The sequence below is a fragment of the Scyliorhinus canicula genome, chromosome 18, assembly GCF_902713615.1.
Source record: "Scyliorhinus canicula chromosome 18, sScyCan1.1, whole genome shotgun sequence".
Classification (NCBI taxonomy): domain Eukaryota; kingdom Metazoa; phylum Chordata; class Chondrichthyes; order Carcharhiniformes; family Scyliorhinidae; genus Scyliorhinus; species Scyliorhinus canicula.
Window position 1 is genome coordinate 131,558,115 of NC_052163.1, and position 22,843 is coordinate 131,580,957.

At 41.9% G+C, this 22,843-nt stretch overlaps 1 protein-coding gene across 2 annotated transcripts in view; it reads left to right on the forward strand.

Annotated features, from left to right (window-relative positions):
* The window catches only part of LOC119952965 (casein kinase I-like), a 144,184-nt gene extending 121,564 nt beyond the window's left edge, over positions 1–22,620 (forward strand). For both annotated transcript variants that reach the window (XM_038776610.1, XM_038776609.1), the window contains 2 exons: positions 4,537–4,643; positions 19,437–22,620. In XM_038776610.1, coding sequence (XP_038632538.1) covers positions 4,537–4,643; positions 19,437–19,491 — 162 coding nt within the window. In that variant the 3' untranslated portion in view covers positions 19,492–22,620. The remainder of the gene's footprint in view (positions 1–4,536; positions 4,644–19,436) is intronic.
* Positions 22,621–22,843: the final 223 nt, after the last annotated feature.

Below are 22,843 nucleotides of genomic sequence, written 5' to 3' on the forward strand. Positions count from 1 at the left end.
GACTAACAAGAAGGTGCTGGAGAAGCTGCAAGGTCTGAAGGTGGATAAATCACCTGATGTTTGGCATGCATGAAAACCTAACACTGTGCTTATGTTTAAAAATGAAACTACCAAGAAATTAATTTCAGAAAAATTTTTCATTGCATGCGTGCATCACACCAGCTCTGCAGATGGAGATGCAACTAACTGTTCTAAGCGTAGGTTGTCTGCTAGAGCTAAAGCAGTCCAGTTTTCCAGCACTGATGAGCTTTCTACTAATGATCTAACCAAGACCAGTGACATATTGGGAATTTGATTACCCATATTATCTGGAGCTAATTTAGTTGAATTTTTTTAGGACATTTCCAGTGCGGTAGATAACGGGGAGCCAATGGATGTGGTATATCTGGATTTCCAGAAAGCCTTTGACAAGGTGCCACACAAAAGGTTGCTGCATAAGATAAAGATGCATGGCATTAAGGGTTAAGTAGTAGCATGGATAGAGGATTGGTTAATTAATAGAAAGCAAAGAGTGGGGATTAATGGGTGTTTCTCTGGTTGGCAATCAGTAGCTAGTGGTGTCCCTCAGGGATCAGTGCGTGGGCCCACAATTATTCACAATTTACATAGATGATTTGGAGTTGGGGACCAAGGGCAATGTGTCCAAGTTTGCAGATGGCACTAAGATGAGTGGTAAAGCAAAAAGTGCAGAGGATACTGGAAGTCTGCAGAGGAATTTGGATAGGTTAAGTGAATGGGCTAGGGTCTAGCAGATGGAATACAATGTTGACAAATGTTAGATTATCCATTTTGGTAGGAATAACAGCAAAAGGGATTATTATTTAAATGATAAAATATTAAAACAAACTGCTGTGCAGAGAGACCTGGGTGTGCTAGTGCATGAGTCACAAAAAGTTGGGTTACAGGTGCAACAGGTGATTAAGAAGGCGAATGGAATTTTGTCCTTCATTGCTAGAGGGATGGAGTTTAAGATTAGGGAGGTTATGCTGCAATTGTATAAGGTGTTAGTGAGGCCGCACCTGGAGTATTGTGTTCAGTTTTGGTCTCCTTACCTGAGAAAGGACGTACTGGCGCTGGAGGGTGTGCAGAGGAGATTCACGAGGTTAATCCCAGATCTGAAGGGGTTGGATTACAGGGAGAGATTGAGTAGACTGGGACTGTACTCGTTGGAATTTAGAAGGATGAGGGGGGATCTTATAGAAACATATAAAATTATGAAGGGAATAGATAGGATAGATGCGGGCAGGTTGTTTCCACTGGCGGGTGAAAGCAGAACTAGGGGGCATAGCCTCAAAATAAAGGGAAGTAAATTTAGGACTGAGTTTAGGAGGAACTTCTTCATCCAAAGGGTTGTGAATCTATAGAATTCCTTGCCCAGTGAAGCAGTTGAGGCTCCTTCATTACATGTTTTTAAGATAAAGATAGATAGTTTTTGAAGAATAAAGGGATTAATGGTTATGCTGTTCGGGCCGGAAAGTGGAGCTGAGTCCACAAAAGATCAGCCATGATCTCATTGAATGGCGGAGTAGGCTCGAGGGGCCAGATGGCCTACTCCTGCTCCTAGTTCTTATGTTCTTATGTTTATGTAAATGGGAAGAATCTGAAGTTTGGTCCCCCCTTTTCAAATTTTATTGAATGAACAAGGCGCCTCCAAATAACTTAAATCTACCTGATTAAGAATTGCTAATGGTGCCACAAATAATTTATTCTCTTTTTTAATGTTTTTCTGAGAGTTTTTATTTTTATACAAAGCGAAGATGAATGTGAAAACACACAGGAACGACATACATTGGTTACTATTCGCTATATACATCAGTTACAATTTTATGTTTTTCAGCAGGTGCCTAGTTTTGGTTAGATCTCCTGCTCCCAACTCCCCCCTTTCCTCCTGGACTCCCTGCCCGGACCTGTTGGGGTGGCGTGGTGCTCTGTATACTGTTATGTGGTTGGTATAGTTGGGTTCTGTGCCTCTTTGTTTCCTTCCCCCCCGCCCCCTTTATTTTTGTTTGTGTCTATGGTTCTTCTATAGATTCCCCCATCTGGCTTATTGGATGTTGGCTCCAAACAGGTCTTGGAACAGATTGGTGAATGGCTTCCATTCTTTGCAGAACTTTGTTGGGGATCCTAGATTCCCCACCTCCCCTCCACCACACACAAACACCACTGACTTGTAGAAGGCCTTGGGGATGTCGATCGGTATGGATCTGAAGAGGAAGCTGGGCAGTACAATCGTTTTGATCATCTGCACCCTCCCCGCCAGGGAGAGTGGGCTCCATCTCTGCAGGTCCTCCTTAACTTGTCAGGCTGGTCAAGTTCCACTTGTGGATTTGTGTCCAGTCATGGGCAATTTGGATCCCCAGAATTTGGTTAGGGCCTATTTAAATGGTAATCCCTCCAGCTCTTCCCCTCCCCTTTGCAGGTTCACCGGGAAGATCTCACTTTTACTCAGGTTGAGTTTGTAGCCTGAGAAGGTTCCAAACTCTTTCAACAGCACCATGGTTCCCTCCATGCTGCTTTGTGGGTCTGAGCCGCAGAGGAGCAGGTCATTCGCAGAGAGCAAGACTCTGTGCTCTCTGTCTCCTTTCCAGGTCCCTTTCCAATTATTTGCCACCCTAAGCGCGATCACTAGTGGTTTGATCGCTAGTGGTTTGAACACTAGTGGTTTGATCACTATGGCAAACAGCAGCTGGGACAGCGAGCACCCCTACCTTGTGCCTCTGTGCAGCTGGAAGTACTTAGAGCTGGTGGTGTTCCCCCATGCGCTCGCCATCGGAGTGCTGTACAGGAGTTTCACCCAGGCGGTGAACCCTGTTCCAAGCCCGAATTGCTGCAGTACCTCTGAGTTACCTCCGTTCGACTGTCAAAGGCCTTTTCTGAGTCCAGCACTCTGGTGTCCTCTCCCTGGGTGGGGTCAATAGCATGTTTAGCAGGTGTCTGATGTTCGCAATCTACCTTAACAAATCCCATCTGGTCTTCTATCACCACCTCTGGAACGCAGTTATCCAGTCGCTTGGCTAAGATCTTGGCCAGTATATTCAGAGAGATTGATGCTTGTGCTAGCGTAGGTGGCAGGGTCCCCCTCGCCAGCATCTCTGTGAACATCTCCAGAAAGTGCAGGGCTAGTGTTGCCACAAATTCTTTGTAGAAGCCCGCCGGGAATCCATCTGACCCCGGCGTCTTCCCCACCGCATAGAGTCGATGCTGTCCATGACTTATCCCTGTTCTAGTGGTGCTTCCAGTCCTGGTTTCCTATGTTCCCCTACAACTAGTTAATCCAGTCCATCAATTAACTGCTTCACCCCCAATTCCCCTACCGGGAGCTCGGAGGTGTAGAGCCCTGGATAGAAGGTCTTGAATGCCTCGCTGACCTTTTCCGCTTCGTTACAAGTTTGCCTCTGTTGTCTCTAATCTGGCTATTTCCCTTGTGGCTGCCTGCTTTCTCAGCTGGCGAGCTAGCAGGTGGCTAGCCTTGTCTCCATGTTTGTACAGGGTTTCCTGTGCCTGGCGTAGTTGGTGCACTGCTTTCCTCAAGGAGAGCAGGTCAAAGTCCATTTGTAGCTTCTTTCTCTCTGCCAGGAGCTCTACAGTCGGAGCCCCGGAGTATCGCCGATCTACCTCCAGTATGGAGTCGACTATCTGTTGCCTTACCACCCTCTCTTCCACATCTCTCTGTGCTTTGTAAGCAATAAATTCACCCCTGATTACAGCCTTCAGCGCCTCAGAGCGTGGAAGGTAAGACCTCCCCGTACCGGTTCTTAGTAACGTACTCGTCAATGGCCTGTGATATTTTCTCGCCTCGTGCATCTGCTGTAAAGGCTGCTTGTTTCTCCTGTTTTTTGTCTCCTTATAGCCTCTGGAGTTACTGTTGTTCGGCATCCTCTCTTGTATTAAAAAACTACCAGCTGGCCCAAATCTACTGACCACTCCGAATTCCTCCTCCATCGCTAGAGGTTTTCTGGTCTTCACAAGTGATTCCTCACAACAACAGAGTTCAGATCAGGAATTTGGCACATCAAGATTTGCAGGCAGCAATAAAATATTTTTTTAAAAATAGATTTGAAGGCAGGAAACACTGTTGTTACGATTTGAAGTTATATTTTCTTTGTACATGCTAGTATCAGAAATGGATATAACATAAATAGATATATCATAAATTGATTAAAGTAAATAGACATCTATCCATGAGATGTTCATCGCTACTGTGTAGCTTTTAAATATTCTTTGCTGATCTTTGCGCAGCGTTTGTTAAATACTGATAGTTGACTAATGTTGATTATTTTTGCAACACTTCCATCTGATCTCAGATTGTTATTAACAATGGGTGCTTCTGGTTGTTTTGATTGGAATTGCAGTTTCTGTTTTTAATTAGATTTGTCCGTCTCTTGGGTATGAGAATAGTTGTGAAACTTTGGGTGATTTGGACTCATCACTTGCAGGACTTTTTTTCTCGATTCTTTGAATATACAGGACATCATACATAATAAGTAGTAGGTAATTACACATTTATTCAAATTATTTCCTGTATTCTTTTTTAAGGTGGTGAGTTCAACAAATGGAGAGCTTAACACAGATGACCCCACAGCAGGACACTCCAATGCACCCATCACTGCCCCGGCAGAGATTGAAGTGGCAGATAACACCAAGTATGAATTTCTCCTAACCTTCAACAAGATTTCTTTTATTTTTGAATATTAAACAAATGAAAGTTCTTAATTATTGTATGCTTTGAAAAGAAGAGTGATACATCATATCTTGTGTGTCAGGGTCCAGCCTGTTGATTTCTTTATTCCCCTTTCTTTATTTTTTTGCTGTTATCAAGGCACATTTAGCTCAGTGGGCTAGACAGCTGGTTTGTGATGCAGAACAAGGCCAGCAGCACGGGTTCAATTCCCGTACCAGCTGAGAATTCTGAATTCTCCCTCTGCATACTGTTGTTGAAAACTCACCATTATTGTTAGAATTCCCCCTATACCAAAAAGGGGGACATTCTAAATGGTGAACAGGGATTCTCTCTCCCTGACTCCGATGCAGGCTTCGGTGGGTGCTATTCAGGTCAAACTATATTTTCAAGTTATCCCCCGGTACAACCCATACCTTCACAGAAGATTTCATCGACTTACCACTTAGTAGCATCGATCCTGGGTCCCACATTGCTAAGTAAGTAAAGTAGACTTTGGAATAACCACTGTTTCAGGTTAAAACTTTTACGTTATTTTACTATTAGATTTTTTCTTTTTCTTTTAAAAGATGCAATCACTATCTTTACAGAAAGGTAAAAAGATCTTGCTTCTGGGCCCTCCTGGTTGGGTGAAGGGACCTTCAGGCCCACCTTGACAATCAATCTTCTTTGAATTCTGGTCATTTTGGGATGTATTCGCTGGTTAGCTCTGTTGCTGTGTCTTGTTGATCCATGTACTGAGCTATAAGAGCTAACTCTGCTAGTTATCTCTAAGCTGACTCTGACTCCTGTTTAAATTAGTCTTCCTTAGATGTATAACTGTTTAAACTCGGCTGCTTGCCTTGTCTTTCCCATGACCGAGTTTCTCTCTCTCTCTGTCTCTCTCTCTCTCTGAGTTCTCCTCCCCTTCTCTCCTGTTGCTGTTTTTCTTTGCTCTGTCCTTGTTGCTGCTGCTCCCTGGGTTTATATTCTCTTTCTAACAATTATTAAGCTTTTAGAGCCTTATTGTAAATTAACTTATTTCCCTTTGATTGTTAAAAAGTATCTTTGATGTAAACATTTGAATACAACTAATTATTCATTTTGGGCATAACGTCACCTCAGATCTGATTACATTATCCTTTGTGATGTTCAAAGTTCCTTTGGTTTCAATAGGTGTTACTTCCACTTCTGTGCTTCGAATCGCTTAATTTTCCAATTGTCCCCAGCTCATAACTTTGCCTTTGATTTTGACTTCAAATTGTGTCTCCCGTAGACAGGTCGTCTCCAAATACAATCAATCTTCTTTTTAAAATCTGGTCTTCTTTAGATGTATTCACTGGTTAGCCCGGTTGCTATGTCCTATCTTTCCCATGTACCGAGCTGTGAGAGCTGACTCTGCTGGATATCTCTGAGCTGACTCTGCCTCCTCTTTAATTTCTGGTCTTCCTTAGATGTATTAGCTGTTTTAGCTCGGGTTACTGGCTCTGTCCCTTTCCCATAACCGAGCTGACTGTAAGCTGACTCTGCTTGCTTCTCTTGTTCCTTCTCTCCTTCTCTGAGTTCTGGTAGTTTCTGCCCTGGTCTCTGGGTTTATATTCTCTTTCTAACAGTTATGAAGTTTTTATGACTTTACTGTAAAGTAACTTTTATTTCACTAGAATTGAAAAAGGTACCTTTAATCTAAATTTTTCTAACACGACTAAGTGTTCATTTTGATATGACCTCACCTCTCAGGTCTCTGATTACATTGTTTCCTTTGTGATGTTCAAAGTTCCTTTGTGATATTCAAAATGCTTTGATTTCAAGAGGTGTTACTTTTAATTCCTGTCATTTCTATAGTTTTATTTTCCAATTGTGTCCCCAGCTCATAATTTTGACTTTGATTTTGGCTTTAAATTATGTTTCTCATAGATTGATAGTCTCCAATTATCTTTAATTTACCTGGTGTTAGCAGAATTTCACACCTAATTTTACTTCAATGAAGTTGTGAATCATTGCTTTTAGCATACTGCTAAAAATCCACTTGGTTATAACTTAAAAGGTTTACATTTATCACCGAGCTCAACTGAAACCCTCATCCATGCTTTTCCAGATGCTTACTGAGGTAGTTAATTTCAATCATTGTTTTTAGCTTCATACAAAAATCCTGTGTGTTTGCTCAGCCTGCTTGACTAAGGCTATCTGCATTTTATAATCCTGCTCTTTGCAGCTGCTGTTAACCCTTAGTGGGATCTTTCCCTGTATCCTCTCATGTTTCTCTCAGACCAGATATTGCCAGACTTCCATGTTTCAAATGACACATCTTTCCATATTAGCAATTACAATGTGGCGACTGGGGACTTTTCACAATAACTTCATTGCAGTGTTAATGTAAGCCTACTTGTGACAATCAAGAATATTTATTTATTTATTTGATCCATGGACGCTTAATGGAAATCTATCTTTAAGTCGAGCAGCAGAGTGAATGAGGCATTCAAAAAGTTGCAACATAGTATATGCTGCTAATTTTCAAGCAATGGGTGAGGTGGGACTCGATTCGATTGGGTGGCTGGTGGGAAATGAATTGGCCAGAAGGCCATATTCTGCCTGGCAACAGGTGGTGGGTGATTGGATCCTGCCTGAGTGGGATGATTTTCAGAGACCTAAGGAAAACAAAGTTGGGTCCCTTGACACTGGTTGGGTGGGGGGGAGGAGGGAGTGTCTTCCCCAGAAAAGTGGTTGTATTTCTGAAACTGCAGAGACCTGAATGAATCTACAGTGAAACCCATTATATACAGGAAAGCAGAAATATTAACCTGATAGCCTGGTTTGAAGGACAGTGTGCTGGAGTGGATGGTAAGGGAGGTGGTGTAGCTTCTGGAGTGGATGGTAAGGGAGGTGGTGTAGCTTCTGGAGTGGATGGTAAGGGAGGTGGTATGGCTCTGTTATTTAAGGATCACATCCGGGAAATAGTAAGGGATGACATTGGTGCTATGGAGGATAAGGTTGAATCGAGTTGGGTGGAAACCAGGAATAGTAAGGCGAAAAAGATAGGAGTCGTCTATAGGCCACTAAATAGTAACATTATGGTGGGTCAGGCAATAAACAAAGAAATAACTTATGCGTGTAGAAATAGTACAGCAGTTACCATGGGGGATTTTAATCTACATGTCGATTGGTTTAACCAGGTCGGTCAAGGCAGCCTTGAGGAGGAGTTTATAGAATGTATCTGCGATAATTTCCTAGAACAGTATGTAATGGAACCTACGAGGGAACAAGCGGTCCGAGATCTGGTCCTGTGTAATGAGACAGGATTGACTAATGATCTCATAGTTAGGATCCTCTCGGAAGGAGCGATCATAATATGGCGGAATTTAAAATACAGGTGGAGGGTGAGAAGGTAAAATCAAACACTAGTATTTTGTACTTAAACAAAGGAGATTACAATGGGATGAGAGAATAGCTAGCTAAGGTAGACTGGGAGCAAAGACTTTATGGTGAAACAGTTGAGGAACAGTGGAGAACCTTCCAAGCAATTTTTCACAGTGCTCAGCAAAGGTTTATACCAACAAAAAGGAAGGACGGTAGAAAGAGGGAAAATCGACCGTGGATATCTAAGGAAATAAGGGAGAGTATCTAGTTGAAGTAAAAAGCATACAAAGTGGCAAAGATTAGTGGGAGACTAGAGGACTGGGAAATCTTTAGGGGCAACAGAAAGCTACCAAAAAAGCTATAAAGAAGAATAGGATAGATTATAAGAGTAAACTTGCTCAGAATATAAAAACAGACCGTAAAAGTTTCTACAAATATATAAAACAAAAAGAGTGGCTAAGGTAAATATTGGTCCTTCAGAGGATGAGAAGGGAGATTGTTTAAAAAAGGAGGTAGGCAAAAAGCAGGTAATGATAGGCCAGTTAGCTTAACTTCGGTAGTAGGGAAGATGCTGGAATCTATCATCGAGGAAGAAATAGCGAGGCATCTGGATGGAAATTGTCCCATTGGGCAGATGCAGCATGGGTTCATATAGGGCAGGTCGTGTGTAACTAATTCAGTGGAATTTTTTGAGGACATTACCAGTGCGGTAGATAACAGGGAGCCAATGGATGTGGTATATCTGGATTTCCAGAAAGCTTTTGACAAGGTGCCAGACAAAAGATTGCTACATAAGATAAAGACGCATGGCATTAAGGGTAAAGCAGTAGCATGGATAGAGGATTGGTTAATGAATAGAAAGCAAAGAGTGGGGATTAACGGGTGTTTCTCTGGTTGGCAATCAGTAGCTAGTGATGTCCCTCAGGGATCAGTGTTGGGCCAACAATTGTTCACAATTTACATAGATGATTTGGAGTTGGGGACCAAGTGCATTGTGTCCAAGTTTGCAGACGACACTAAGATGAGTGGTAAAGCAAAAAGTGCAGAGGATACTGGAAGTCTGCAGAGGGATTTGGATAGGTTAAGTGAATGGGCTAGGGTCTGGCAGATGGAATACAATGTTGACAAATGTGAGGTAATCCAATTTGGTAGAAATAACAGCAAAAGGGATAATTTAAATGATAAAATATTAAAGTATGCCGCTGTGCAGAGAGACCTGGGTGTGCTAGTGCATGAGTCGCAAAAAGTTGGTTTACAGGTGCAACAGGTGATTAAGAAGGCAAATGGAATTTTGTCCTTCATTGCTAGAACATAGAACACTACAGCGCAGTACGGGCCCTTCGGCCCTCGATGTTGCGCCGACCTGTGAAACCATCTGAAGCCTATCTGACCTACACTATTCCATTTTCATCCATATGTCTATCCAGTGACCACTTAAATGCCCTTAAAGTTGGCGAGTCTACTACTGTTGCAGGCAGGGCGTTCCACACCCCTACTACTCTCTGAGTAAAGAAACTGCCTCTGACATCTGTCCTATATCTATCACCCCTCAATTTAAAGCTATGCCCCCTCGTGTTGGTCATCACCATCCGAGGAAAAAGACTCTCACTGTCCACCCTATCTAACCCTCTGACGATCTTATATGTCTCTATTAAGTCACCTCTCAGCCTTCTCCTCTCTAACGAAAACAACCTCAATTCCCTGAGCCTTTCCTCGTAAGACCTTCCCTCCATACCAGGCAACATCCTAGTAAATCTCCTCTGAACCCTTTCCAAAGCTTCCACATCCTTCCTATAATGTGGTGACCAGAACTGCACGCAGTACTCCAGGTGCGGCCGCACCAGAGTTATGTACAGCTGCAGCATGACCTTGTGGTTCCGAAACTCAATCCCCCTGCTTATAAAGGCTAGCACACCATATGCCTTCTTAACAGCCCTATTAACCTGAGTGGCAACTTTCAGGGATTTATGTACCTGGATGCCGAGATCTCTCTGTTCATCTACACTACCAAGAATCTTGCCATTGTCCCAGTACTCTGCATTCCTGTTACTCCTTCCAAAGTGAACCACCTCACACTTTTCCACATTAAACTCCATCTGCCACCTCTCAGCCCAGCTCTGCAGCTTATCTATGTCCCTCTGTATCCTATAACATCCTTCAGCACTATCCACAACTCCACCGACCTTCGTGTCATCTGCAAATTTACTAACCCATCCTTCTACACCCTCTTCCAGGTCATTTATAAAAATGACAAACAGCAGTGGCCCCAAAACAGATCCTTGCGGTACACCACTAGTAACTGAACTCCAGGATGAACATTTGCCATCAACCACCACACTCTGTCTTCTTTCAGCTAGCCAATTACTGATCCAAACCGCTAAATCACCTTCAATTCCATACTTCCTTATTTTCTGCAATAGCCTACCGTGGGGAACCTTATCAAACGCCTTACTGAAATCCATATACACCACATCAACAGCTTTACCCTGATCCACCTGTTTGGTCACCTTCTCAAAAAACTAAGGTTTGTGAGGCATGACCTACCCTTCACAAAACCGTGTTGACTATCGCTAATCAACTTGTTCTTTTCAAGATGATTATAAACCCTATCTCTTATAACCTTTTCCAACATTTTACCCACAACCGAAGTAAGGCTCACAGGTCTATAATTACCAGGGTTGTCTCTACTCCCCTTCTTGAACAAGGGGACAACATTTGCTATCCTCCAGTCTTCCGGCACTATTCCTGTCGACAAAGACGACATAAAGATCAAGGACAAAGGCGCTGCAATCTCCTCCCTGGCTTCCCAGAGAATCCTAGGATAAATCCCATCTGGCCCAGGGGACTTATCTATTTTGACATTTTCCAAAATTGCTAACACCTCCTCCTTTTGAACCTCAATTCCATCTAGCCTGGTCGACTGAACCTGAGTGTTCTCCTCGACAACATTGTCTTTCTCCAGTGTAAACACTGATGAAAAATATCCATTTAACGCTTCCCCTATCTCCTCTGATTCCACACACAACTTTCCACTACTATCCTTGATTGGCCCTAATCTTACCCTAGTCATTCTTTTGTTCCTGATATACCTATAGAAAGCCTTAGGGTTTTCCTTGATCCTATCTGCCAACGTCTTTTCGTGTCCTCTCCTCGCTCTTCTTAACTCTCCCTTTAGGTCCTTCCTGGCTAACTTGTAACTCTCAAGTGCCCTAACTGAGCCTTCATGTCTCATCCTAACATAAGCCGCCTTCTTCCTCTTGACAAGTGCTTCAACTTCCTTAGTAAACCACGGTTCCCTTGCTCGACAACTTATCCCTGCCTGACAGGTACATACGTATCAAGGACACGCAGTAGCTGTTCCTTGAAAAAGCTCCACATTTCGATTGTACCCATCTCCTGCAGTTTCCTTCCCCATCCTATACATCCTAAATCTTGCCGAATAGCATCATAATTGCCTTTCCCCCAGCTATAATTCTTGCCTTGCGGTATATACCTATCCCTGCCCATTGCTAAAGTAAACATAACCGAATTGTGATCACTATCACCAAAGTGCTCACCTACATCTAAATCTAACACCTGGCCGGGTTCATTACCCAGTACCAAATCCAATGTGGCCTCGCCCCTTGTTGGCCCATCCCTAGAGGGATGGAGTTTAAGACTAGGGAGGTTATGCTGCAATTGTATAAGGTGTTAGTGAGGCCACACCTGGAGTATTGTGTTCAGTTTTGGTCTCCTTACCTGAGAGAGGACGTACTGGCACTGGAGGGTGTGCAGAGGAGATTCACTAAATTAATCTCAGAGTTGAGGGGGTTGGATTACGAGGAGAGATTGAGTAGACTGGGACTGTACTCGTTGGAATTTAGAAGGATGAGGGGCGATCTTATAGAAACATATAAAATTATGAAGGGAATAGATGCGGGCAGGTTGTTTCTACTGGCGGGTGAAAGCAGAACTAGGGGGCGTAGCCTCAAAATAGGAGAAGTAGATTTAGGACTGAGCTCAGAAGGAACTTCTTCACCTAAAGGGTTGTGAATCTATGAAATTCCTTGCCCAAAATAGATCAGCTGTGATCTCATTGAATGGCGGAGCAGGCTCGAGGGGCCAGATGGCCTACTCCTGCTCCTAGTTCTTATGTTCTTATGAAACAACCATCTGAAACAAAAAATCTTTAGCTGGATTCTCCATTTTGCTGACTAAGTATTGACACCAACGGAGAATCCGTGGACCTTTATTTCAGGAAAATCGGCACCGCACCTGCACCAATTCCGCGTGGAACACCATCAAATCCCTTGAAAAGCAGTGCGGGATTCACCGGGTCCGTGATGGACACTCGCAGGGCTGACAAGCTGTAGCCGTGCTTAAACTATACACCCCCCCCCCCCCCCCCCCCCCACCACGCACACACACCCACCCCACACACACTCACGCACACTGATCGAAGCTGAAAAGATGGGCAGGTTGTGCTGGAGCACACATACAGCTGATGGATCGGCTGAGGCCAGAGGGCACCCAGGGGGGTGACATGGGAGGTCACCTAGACGACCCAGGGCACCAGGTTTAAAACAGGCTGTCAGCAGCATGCGCAGCTGCATGGCTGCCTTGCCGGCTGCGGTAATAGTGTTGTGTACCCGTCCACCTCGACCCCACAGCCCACCTCCTGGCCACCCCCCACTACTCCCCCCAGTCCTGGCAGAAGCTCCCCGGCCAGCGGCACGACTGTCGGCGAAGTATGGCGGTGCTGGGCACTGTCACTACTGTCTCTCTCAGCATCTACCACGCCAGGTTCACGATGTTTGACAGCACCTCGGCCCATCGGAGGCGGAGAATCGTGGGTGGGTCCACTAATGATATGGAAATGGTGTTTAAAGTGCGCACTGCGTGCATCGCATTGACTCCGTTTTCGAGGTGACTGAGCATCACGGTTTGTTGTCAATCCGATGCCTGCTACGATTTTGGCGTCGGAAGCTATTCTCCGCCCAATCGCACGCCCTGATTTTGACATCGGCTAACGGAGAATCACACCACTTATTTTTGTATTATTTTCTCCCCTCTCTTCCACTCTGTGTTAGTTTGTCGTGTGGGGTGGGGGCAAGTTAAAGTGGGGGTTTAGAAATTAGGAAGTAATTAACCAGTTGTATTTGCTGCATATTTCATTATGGTTCTTGTTATCAATTAAAGTAATTGTGTTTATATTTACAAACCTGGTGACTGTAATTATTGGGCAGCCAAGGGCCAAAGAATTTGGGTATTTTTCTAAGAATTAATGGTTAATTTACTTGTGTTGTGACTCTTGGTCAAGGGGCTGAAATTGACCACACCCTAGCCCAGGGCGCCATGGCATAATTTATAATTTATAAGACTCGGTTCCGGGATCTTTGGAAGGCGGAGTTTGGGTTACAATATAAATTAAAAGGAGACACCAGGTTTGTAGCAATATAAGGTTCTGGAAGCTGCTAAAATTTTTCTTCAGATTGGCAACTTGTCTTTGATTTATTTACAAGAGCTTTGGAAAGACAAGCTAGTCAAATTGGCAGGTGAAGGCGCCAGCTAAAGTTAGAAAGGTAGAGTTAACTGAAGTGATTGCTCAGCATTTAAATTTGAAAGAAATACCATAAATACAGCCTGGGTCATGGCAATAATCAGTAGAATTAGCTAAAATCTAGTTACAAATGAAACAATTAGAGATGCAAGAAAAAGAAATGAAGATGCAGCAAAAAGGAAAAGCCTTTCAAATGGAAATTGAAATGATGAGGTTGGTATTAGAGAGAGAGAGGGAAAAGCATTAAAGAGCCCGGAAAAGCAAAAGAGAGAGAGTCTCATAGTAATAACAGTGATGAAGATTCAGACAAGAGTTCTGAATCCGATTGGGATTCTGACTTTGAAGAAACGATAAACAACTGTTGCCAAATAGACTTGTCACTAATTGACCCTGAACAGATGGCAAGTAATTCTTCCAAAGATAGGAAAGAAGTCAGCAAATCAGAAGAGAGTGTTACTGACGCCTGGTCAGCTCTCAGCAGAGAGACTGAATCAGAGCCAAAACGTTTTCAAGTTTTAAGACGGTGTGGAAAGATCGATTCATTCTGGGAGTGATAATATAAGAAATAGAGCTTGGTTATTTTAGAAACAAACTTTATTAAAACAAAAGGAAACAATATTTAAACTTTTAAACTTCAACCCTAGCAGTAGCAGATTACATGTAGTTTATTAACTTTAACACACTAGTTCCCATTAAACAGCACTTTCCAGAACATGCAGCTCTCCAGTCACTTGCATCAGCAGACAACGGCAATATTTGCATTTACAATGGAATTTTTCTTCTGTTGGAGACATTCATTCAGAACCCTTTTCCAAAGCCTGCCTCGGTGGCAATTTTCATGATCTCTCGGTCGGTTTCCAAAGTCTTCACCTCTGTATCTTTTCAGCACAGCATGCACGCGCACTCGCTCTCTCTCTCTAAGCTCCCCCAGCCCCTCAATCAAAGACACTCTGCTGGTGTTTCCAGGCTTGAACCCATCAGCATTATCTTGGCTGTTTGATTGCCCATTCCAGTTTATACAAAAGACATAGCCATGCTATTGATATGCAACCAACCTCCCATTGACAGACAAAGAGGCCATCAGAGACTCTGCAATGGGCTAATATCTGGTCAGACAGGAATGGATCTGCGGTATCCTGTGTATTTCCATTCATGAGTTTATGTCTGACTGGGACAGTGTAACACCACAGGTGTGGGCATATCCCTCTGACTCTATACTAGCAAGTTGTATTTCCCCTCAGTCTGTTTAAGCCCTAAGTTGCCTGCTACATTGGAGTTTCATTTCTGGACCCAATTTCCTAATATCTCCCTCACGTAACAAAAGCGAATTGGACTTTTCTAAAAGTAATTTGTTACAGCCTCTTGTAGGTTAATTGCCGTTGACTTCAGTTGCAAATATTTCCCAGAGAATGCCTGTTTTGAAGGACAATATACATAATAGCATTTCATCAACTAATCCTGATTAGGACAGCAATGACTGAAGTGACAGCATGCAAACGGCTGATTAACCCACATCCTTTTAAAGGCCCATAGTGCCTCTTACATAGAAGCATGGATAGAAAATAGAAGCAGGAGGAGGCCATTTGGCCCTTCAAACCTGCTCCGCCATTCATTATTATCGTGGCTGATAAGTTCATAAGGTATAGGAGCAGAATTAGGTCATTCTGCCCATCGAGACTGCTCCACCATTCTATCATTGCTGATACGCTCCTCATCTGCTACCTACAATTATAATTATATTAATTATAAATTTAGAGTACCCCGGGACAGCATGTGGCGCAGTGGTTAGTGGGACTACGGCGCTGAGGACCTGGGTTAGAATCCCGGCCCGGGGTCGTTATCCGTGTGGAGTTTGCACGTTCTCCCCATGTCTGCGTGGGTTTCACACCCACAACTCAAAAGATGTGCGGGGTAGGTGGATTGGCTATGCTAAATTGCCCCTAATTGGAAACAAAAATAATTAGGTACTCTAAATTTGCCTATTTACCTCAGTAGAGATTTGGAAGGGAATTTATACAATGGGGATGGATGGATATGTGTTTGTGATTTATTTATTTATTAATGAAAAGTCTGTGACATAACATTTAATTCCTTTTAATGCTTATTTCATTATTATTGTCATAAATAAAAAATAATTGTGCTAAATTTACAAACCTGGTGACTAATTATTTGGGGCTGGTTTAGCACGCTGGGCTAAATCGCTGACTTTTAAAGCAGACCCAGGCAGGCCAGCAGCACGGTTCGATTCCCGTACCAGCCTCCCCGAACAGGCGCCGGATTGTGGCGACTAGGGGCTTTTCACAGTAACTTCATTGAAGCCTACACGTGACAATAAGCGATTTTCATTCATTTCATTGGGCAGCCAAGGACTAAACATTTGGGTATTTTACTAAGAATTATTGGTCAATTCAAATAGTTTGTGACTCCAGGTCAAGAGACGTTGGAACCTAGCCCAGGGTGTCCTAGCACAGGATTTATATCCAAGACAAATCACGTACGTGGTTCTGAAGCTTTTTTCCAATTGCAAAAGCTTATTAATTTGACAATGACATTTTGTGCTAAAAATGGACAGCAATTCATTTTTGAATATAATTGCAAATAAGTGTGTTTTGAAAGCCACAAAATACATTTTGCACTCGAAGCTGATTGTATTTAATATATTCAGCTTTACAAAGACTCCATCAGTAACAGTTGTATTACATTCTGTTCCTGCTAATCTACACAATGACATGTTTTCTACAACAGAGCTCATCAGAATCTGCACATTCAGAATGGAATGGGTTCATTAAAGAGAGCAGAGGGGGAAGAGAGAGGGATTGAGGATTCTATCTCCAATCTGTTTGAGCTATAAATGGCTTACGAGCAAATCAGTCATTTAGTTCTGTGTTTTGCAGGTGAAATGATGTTGGAGGTGTAGAATTCTAAATAGCTCAAGTCAGTTATTCAGGCACTGGGTCTGAACCACTTTTCTCCTCCTCACTTCTTGAATCAAAATATGTGGTTTACTCCAAGTATCCAAAAACTTTTATCTGTACTTGCGGCAGAAATTAGACCAATTTCAACCTTCACAGCACTTTGGTCACAGGTGGGGATTCTTGATGGCTCCATGTCTTGATAATGAAGTCAATTTAATTGTGTTGTAATGTGGACCATCTAGGACACCCGCAAAACTTCAACATTTTTGAATTTCTCTCTGAAATATTTGGGCATGAATCACATTTTGGAAAGATTATTACTTCAGAACGTTTCTCCTCCTTTCCCATTTTAATTCATTTTGACTATTGAGAGTTCGTCATTATTAAAAATTATTCCCAGTTGTGGCTGTGTTCAGTATGGTCTAGGATCACTCGTCATGTAATTCTTCCCTCCCCATTCTATGGGAAATTATAGACTTCCTTAAACATACAGCCACAAAAGGATAGGTTTGGTGGTTCAATGCATGTGACTGCTATGGGCCAGGGTTTAGAGAACCCCAAAGTGTATCATGGAGTTCACCTGACCCACAACTTTTAATAGATTGTAGTTATGGGGAACACACGGGCCCACTTTATAGGTGTGATGCAACAGAGAACTAAGAGTACTTTTAAACAAAAGCAATGTTTATTCTATGAAATCCAGTTAACATTTTTATAAACACACAGTAAACAACTTAGCAACTATCAAGATAACTACTCCCCCCCCCCCAAGAATACAGTACTCTATAAGTAACCCTTAATCTTTCCTGACAACATCCATAAGACAAATAACCTCTTTAACACAGAGATCAGGTTTAAATTCTCTACTGAGAGCAGTTATCACTTAAAGCAGCAAGTGATTTGAAGACATTTCTTTCATGCAGAAAGAAATCAGAATTACACCTTGTTTCTCTGGATGCAGCTCCCAATCTGCAAAACAAAACCAAACACACCCTGTAGCTGCCAACCCAAAGCGAAAGTAAAACATACAGACAGTCCAGTTCCACCCACACTCTGACATCACTGCAGCTATTTGATAAACACCCATTTCTTAAAGGTACACTCACAATGACAGTGACACACTGATGTATCATGGGATGTGAGTTCGTAGCATTATTCTCCCACATACTAAAGTTCCATCTCAGCTGTTCTATCGAAAGAAAATGTTTAGTGAAAATAGATACTTTCCTGTAAGAATAGGGGGAAAACTAAAGCCTGAATTGCCCACTCACAGGTGTTTTTGAATAATAATTTTATTGCAAGTCAATTTTGGGCTGAAAGGTGCCTATTGCACTTGGGAATCAGTCTTCGATTTGGCCAAACATGGTGAAAGTAGCAATAAACTAACTGTTCAACATGTTAGTGAAGGTGCAGGGCATTTACCTGTGTGGGTATCCCAAGACAGATCTAACCATATCACCGTTGATTACTTTCCAAATAAACTCTTGGGTTATCTTTAGGGCAGCATGGTAGCATAGTGGTTTGCACAATTGCTTCACAGCTCCAGGGTCCCAGGTTCGATTCCGGCTTGGGTCACTGTCTGTGTGGAGTCTGCACGTTCTCCCTGCGTGGGTTTCCTCCGGGTGTTCCAGTTTCCTCCCACAGTCCAAAGATGTGCAGGTTAGGTGGATTGGCTGTGATAAATTGTCCTTAGTATCCAAAATTGCCCTTCCTGTTGGGTGGGGTTACTGGGTTATGGGGATAGGGTGGATGTGTGGGCTTGGGTAGGCTGCTCTTTCTAAGAGCTGGTGCAAACCCGATGGGCCGAATGGCCTCCTTCTGCACTGTAAATTTTATGATTCTATCTTGTTTCTCATTCAATATTGAATGTCTTGTACACATCAAAATCTGATATGGAATATCTGGTCAATGTTCTAAATGTCTACATCTGACACTGTTAATTAGTATGTTCTTTGTGAAATAGTTTTTATTATTGGTAAAGAAACAGAATTTGGTGTGTCAGTGGGGTTAATGTTTATACTCCTTTAACCTCTGGCATGAGATTGATGAGATGAAACTCCCCTTTCTGGTGGTTATATGAATCCAATGTAAAATTAATTGCAATAGTTTAACTCAGCAGTTAGTGGGCACAAGTAACATAAAACTTGCTCACAAGTCAACACAATCTGAGAAAAATTGAGTGGGGCTATTCTGGTGAAGCTATGGTGTTTGCATCATTTTTAACAGTAAAGGCAGATTTATTTTCGGTCTGCTTTGAGAAGAGAGCACTCCATGCCCAAAGCAGAAATATGATAGGTTCTTTCACATTAGTATCATGTTAGTAAGCACAAGGTTTTGTAATGTATAAAGCTGCTTTTCCTCTGTCTGTGTGATAGTTAATTTATCCTTCATAAATATATTAAAACCTAAACATGTCTGTGACCAGAAATAAAATCCACCATCCACTATGTTCACTTTTCTATTTTGGCCATTACCAAGATATAATAAACATCTTTTCCCAAAGGTAGAGGAGTCTGGAACAAGAGGGCATAGATTTAAGGGGAGAGATACAAAAGAGATGAGAGGGGAAATTTCTTCACACACAGGGTGGTGAGCATCTGGAGCGGGCTGCCAGATGCCGTGGTAGAAGCGGGTACAATTTTTCCCTTTTAAAAAAAATAGTTAGTTACATGGACAGGGTGGGTATAGAGGGATCTGGGCCAAATGCAGGCAAGTGGGACGAGCTTAGTGATAGAAACTGGTCGGCATGGACAAGCTGGGCCGAAGGGCCTGTTTTCATGCTGTAAACATCTATGGCTCTATGACATCTTCAATCACCATCATTTCCTGTAGAAATGAGAGAGTCAGATTCTGGTGGCAATCTAGTGCTGGTTGATACCAACAGGCACAATGTGTTCTTTTGCAGTCTACCAAACCTTAGCAGAGGAGACTTTTTTTTATTCATGAAGTAATTGTGCATTTCATTTTTAAGGTGCTGTTGTTTCTTCAAGAGGCGGAAGAGGAAAACTATTCAGCGCCATAAGTGACTCTGGAAACTGCTGTGAGATTTACAAGTGTGTTCTGCAACTTTACAGTGATAAATTCAGAAATCCATCCCTTTTGTGGCATCTGCTGTTGTCGAAGATCATGACCTTTCTGTCCAGCGCTTTGGGCCTTTCACATTGGTACTCTTTTCTCCTGTGAGGTTCATACTAGTGGACTTGGCAAATGCACCATGCAAACGTTTTTACTTCCTTTTCTGTGGGAATCCACAAAAGCATCGTCTTTGAAATTAACACCTGAAATCTGCATTAAGTAGCATTAATTCTCCAAGTGGGATCAAGGCAGTGTCGAGCTCAAGTTTTTTAAAAGTTCCAGAACGAAAAAGCAACAATTACTTCAAGATTTTTGAAGCTGCTGATATAATTTGAAACTCAACTCAAGACATGCCCCATTCTCATCTCCAGTGTTATAATTGCAAGTCATGCAATCATCTTTTTCTTTTTTTCCCTTTTTGTTTTGATCAACCTGAATGCGTGGTTTAGTCACTGTCGGTGGGTACTGTTGGGATGAGGAAGTTCTCTGTAGCCTTTCCTCACCTTTTAACTGCACTTTCAATAACTGTATGTAAGAGCTTTTGGATCTGATTGTGTGAAAACTGTTTCAATGTACCTTTCTAAGGGAATACAAAAATGGTAGGAAACATAGCATGTTTTTAAATGTAATAATGTTTGCAAAAATGTAAATGAAGCAGTTACATTATTAAACTGGGTAGAGTTAGGACTTGATCGTTCACAGAAAAAAACTGAAATTTGTTCAAATTCAGATCTAGTTTGAACTTTTGAGATCCAGATGACACGAGGGCCTTATATAAACAGGGGATGGTCATCGTCTGAATTCTAGCAGCTGGACTATGCGATAAGGGGCACTTCAGACACAGCACAGGTGAATGGTCTTTTTATGGAGACACCGTTTATATTGGATCTAGGCAAAGTGACCCAGTCAATAGGGGAAGGGTTTTGTACAATTGGAGGCTTCAGTCTTAGTCATGCCATAGAATGAGAGATCACTGAAGTTTTGTCACCAGTACTCAAAGGAACTCAAGGTAAGAGGCAAGGATATTGTATTTCAAAGCATTTGGCATTAGCAAGTTTACAGCAAAGCACTTTGGAATGCTTCTAGACAAAATTGTTGAGCTAATTCAGCTTGTTGAGTTAAAAGTAAACAAAAGGACTCTGAGAAATCATGAAATTTTCATTGTAAGAAGAGTTGTTCGTGATTAAGTCAGGCCCATCAGACAACTAGGAGAATTCTTCAGGTTTCAATGACTTTCATGGAAACTTAGTGACAAAGTACCTCAATTTCTCAATTGGAAGCCACAGCTATTGAAATTAATTTGAAGTAAATCTTGATTTCAGAGGTTTACCAGTTACCAGCTTCATCCTTGCTTTCAATGTGCTGTAAGCTGTTCGGATAACCATATCTTTGGTATGTCGAACCACAAAGATTTTATGCACAATTTTATTTCGAAAATCCATTGTTTTTACATTGAAGTACATTTCATTAAAAATGTTACACCATTTTAGGACCCACTCTATTTCCCTTTTATTTTAAAGCTGCAGGTTTTTCTCAGGAAATTAGGGTACTTAAAATGGACCCCTGACCAGACTGAGCTGGTGATTGATTGTCCATCTCAATAGATTCTCGGTAACTGTAGGTACAAGTAAAACTTGGATTATGAACTTCTACCTAGAGTGAACCATTGGTGTCCTGCACATAACTCAGCTTCTAGGTTACATCCTTTACTGTGAGTCATCTTTACTGAAGTTGTTTCTGTTGGTGCAGTAATCAGACTATTTCTGCTGCAGAGAAACACTCATCCACAACCATGTGCAGCATTTTATTTGTAATATTCAGTTTTTAGTTGGTTAAAAAAAAAATTGAATGCTTAAATGTTGTGGATAGTGTCCATTTGCCAATGAGATACAAAGAGGGCAACACAGGAACAAAATGTTAGCCCTGGTCTCCATGGTAAACATTGTTTGATATGCTTGCATCATAATATATTAATGAAAAAGCTACAGTACTAAGTGATGGTTTTTGTATGGAAATAAACTGAAATAACTCTTGCATTAAAAAATTTTCTTTCCAAAGTATCATTGATTATTCAGAGGGTTGGTTTGGCCAATATGGCTAAAGCACTCCTGAAACCTAATTTGCTGGTCCTTTCCACAAGTGAAAATATGAAGAAATTTTCGGTGAAAATTATGCTTATTGTATTTTTCTGAAATAATGTTAAGCTTTGTGTTCACAAATATCTTGTGAACTTTTACATTTTTTTCTGAAAATGGAGAATTCAACATGTCAGGTATGTGAGACTGCCCAAAGGTTTTCAGCTGAGGCTAGTGTTGCACAGTTGTATTTTTATTAAATTCCCACTCTGAAGTATAAACTAATTTACAGATAGATATTATAGACCAGCCCTGAGAGAAGGCAGAACTGATTTTGTAATTTCCTAAAACATGCACTTTCATCCTGGTGATCTCAATTCAGCACAGCCAATGTTTACTTTCCCTTGGATAGAGAAACTGACTCAAGTGCTGAACAGAGAGTATCTTTAAAAATATAAACCTATTGCTTGGTGGGCTGTTGACGGTCATACCTTATTTTAATACTTACTGTTGTATATAGACTTTCAAAAATTTATGTGAGCAGTTTAAGCTGCCAGAAATGACCAAGAGTTTGACTGTGAATCATCTCCATTTCCACTTAATGGATAGAAAGAGGAGTCACAAATGATGTCATGGTAACAGTGGCATTACCAGCATGTTGTGCAATGTTTTGCAAAATTCAGCCGCTGCCTTTTCTGCTAGGATTGGTCTGTTATTGGCCGGAATGCAATTTATCATGATGGATATTATTGTGACAGTTAAAATGTATACTAATGTTTAGGTTCGGATTTTGTAACCTTTTTGTGATAAACAATACTGCTCAGAATGGCACTGTAACTGAGAAGGTTGAACTGTGCATTCTGTAAGCTGCCCAGTAATTTAACACTTACGTGACATAAAATGGTCCCTATCCACAACAAGCACATGAGCAATTTTATTATGCTGTCATTAATTTTGGTGACTGTAATAAGTGAGAAGAACCAAATAAAGGGAATCCAAGCAATTCATATTTGTGTGTTTCATTTTTTATTCATTCAGATGAAAGTCAAATCAAGGTAGAACCTTCACTGTGAATGGTAGGACCTTAGAGAGCATCGTGGAAAAGGGATCTTGGAGTTCAGGTGCACGGTTCTCTAAAGGTGGAATCACAGGTAGATCGGGCAGTGAAGGTGGCTTTTGGCATCCTGGCCTTCATTAGTCAGGGCATTGAGTTTAGAAGTTGGGAAGT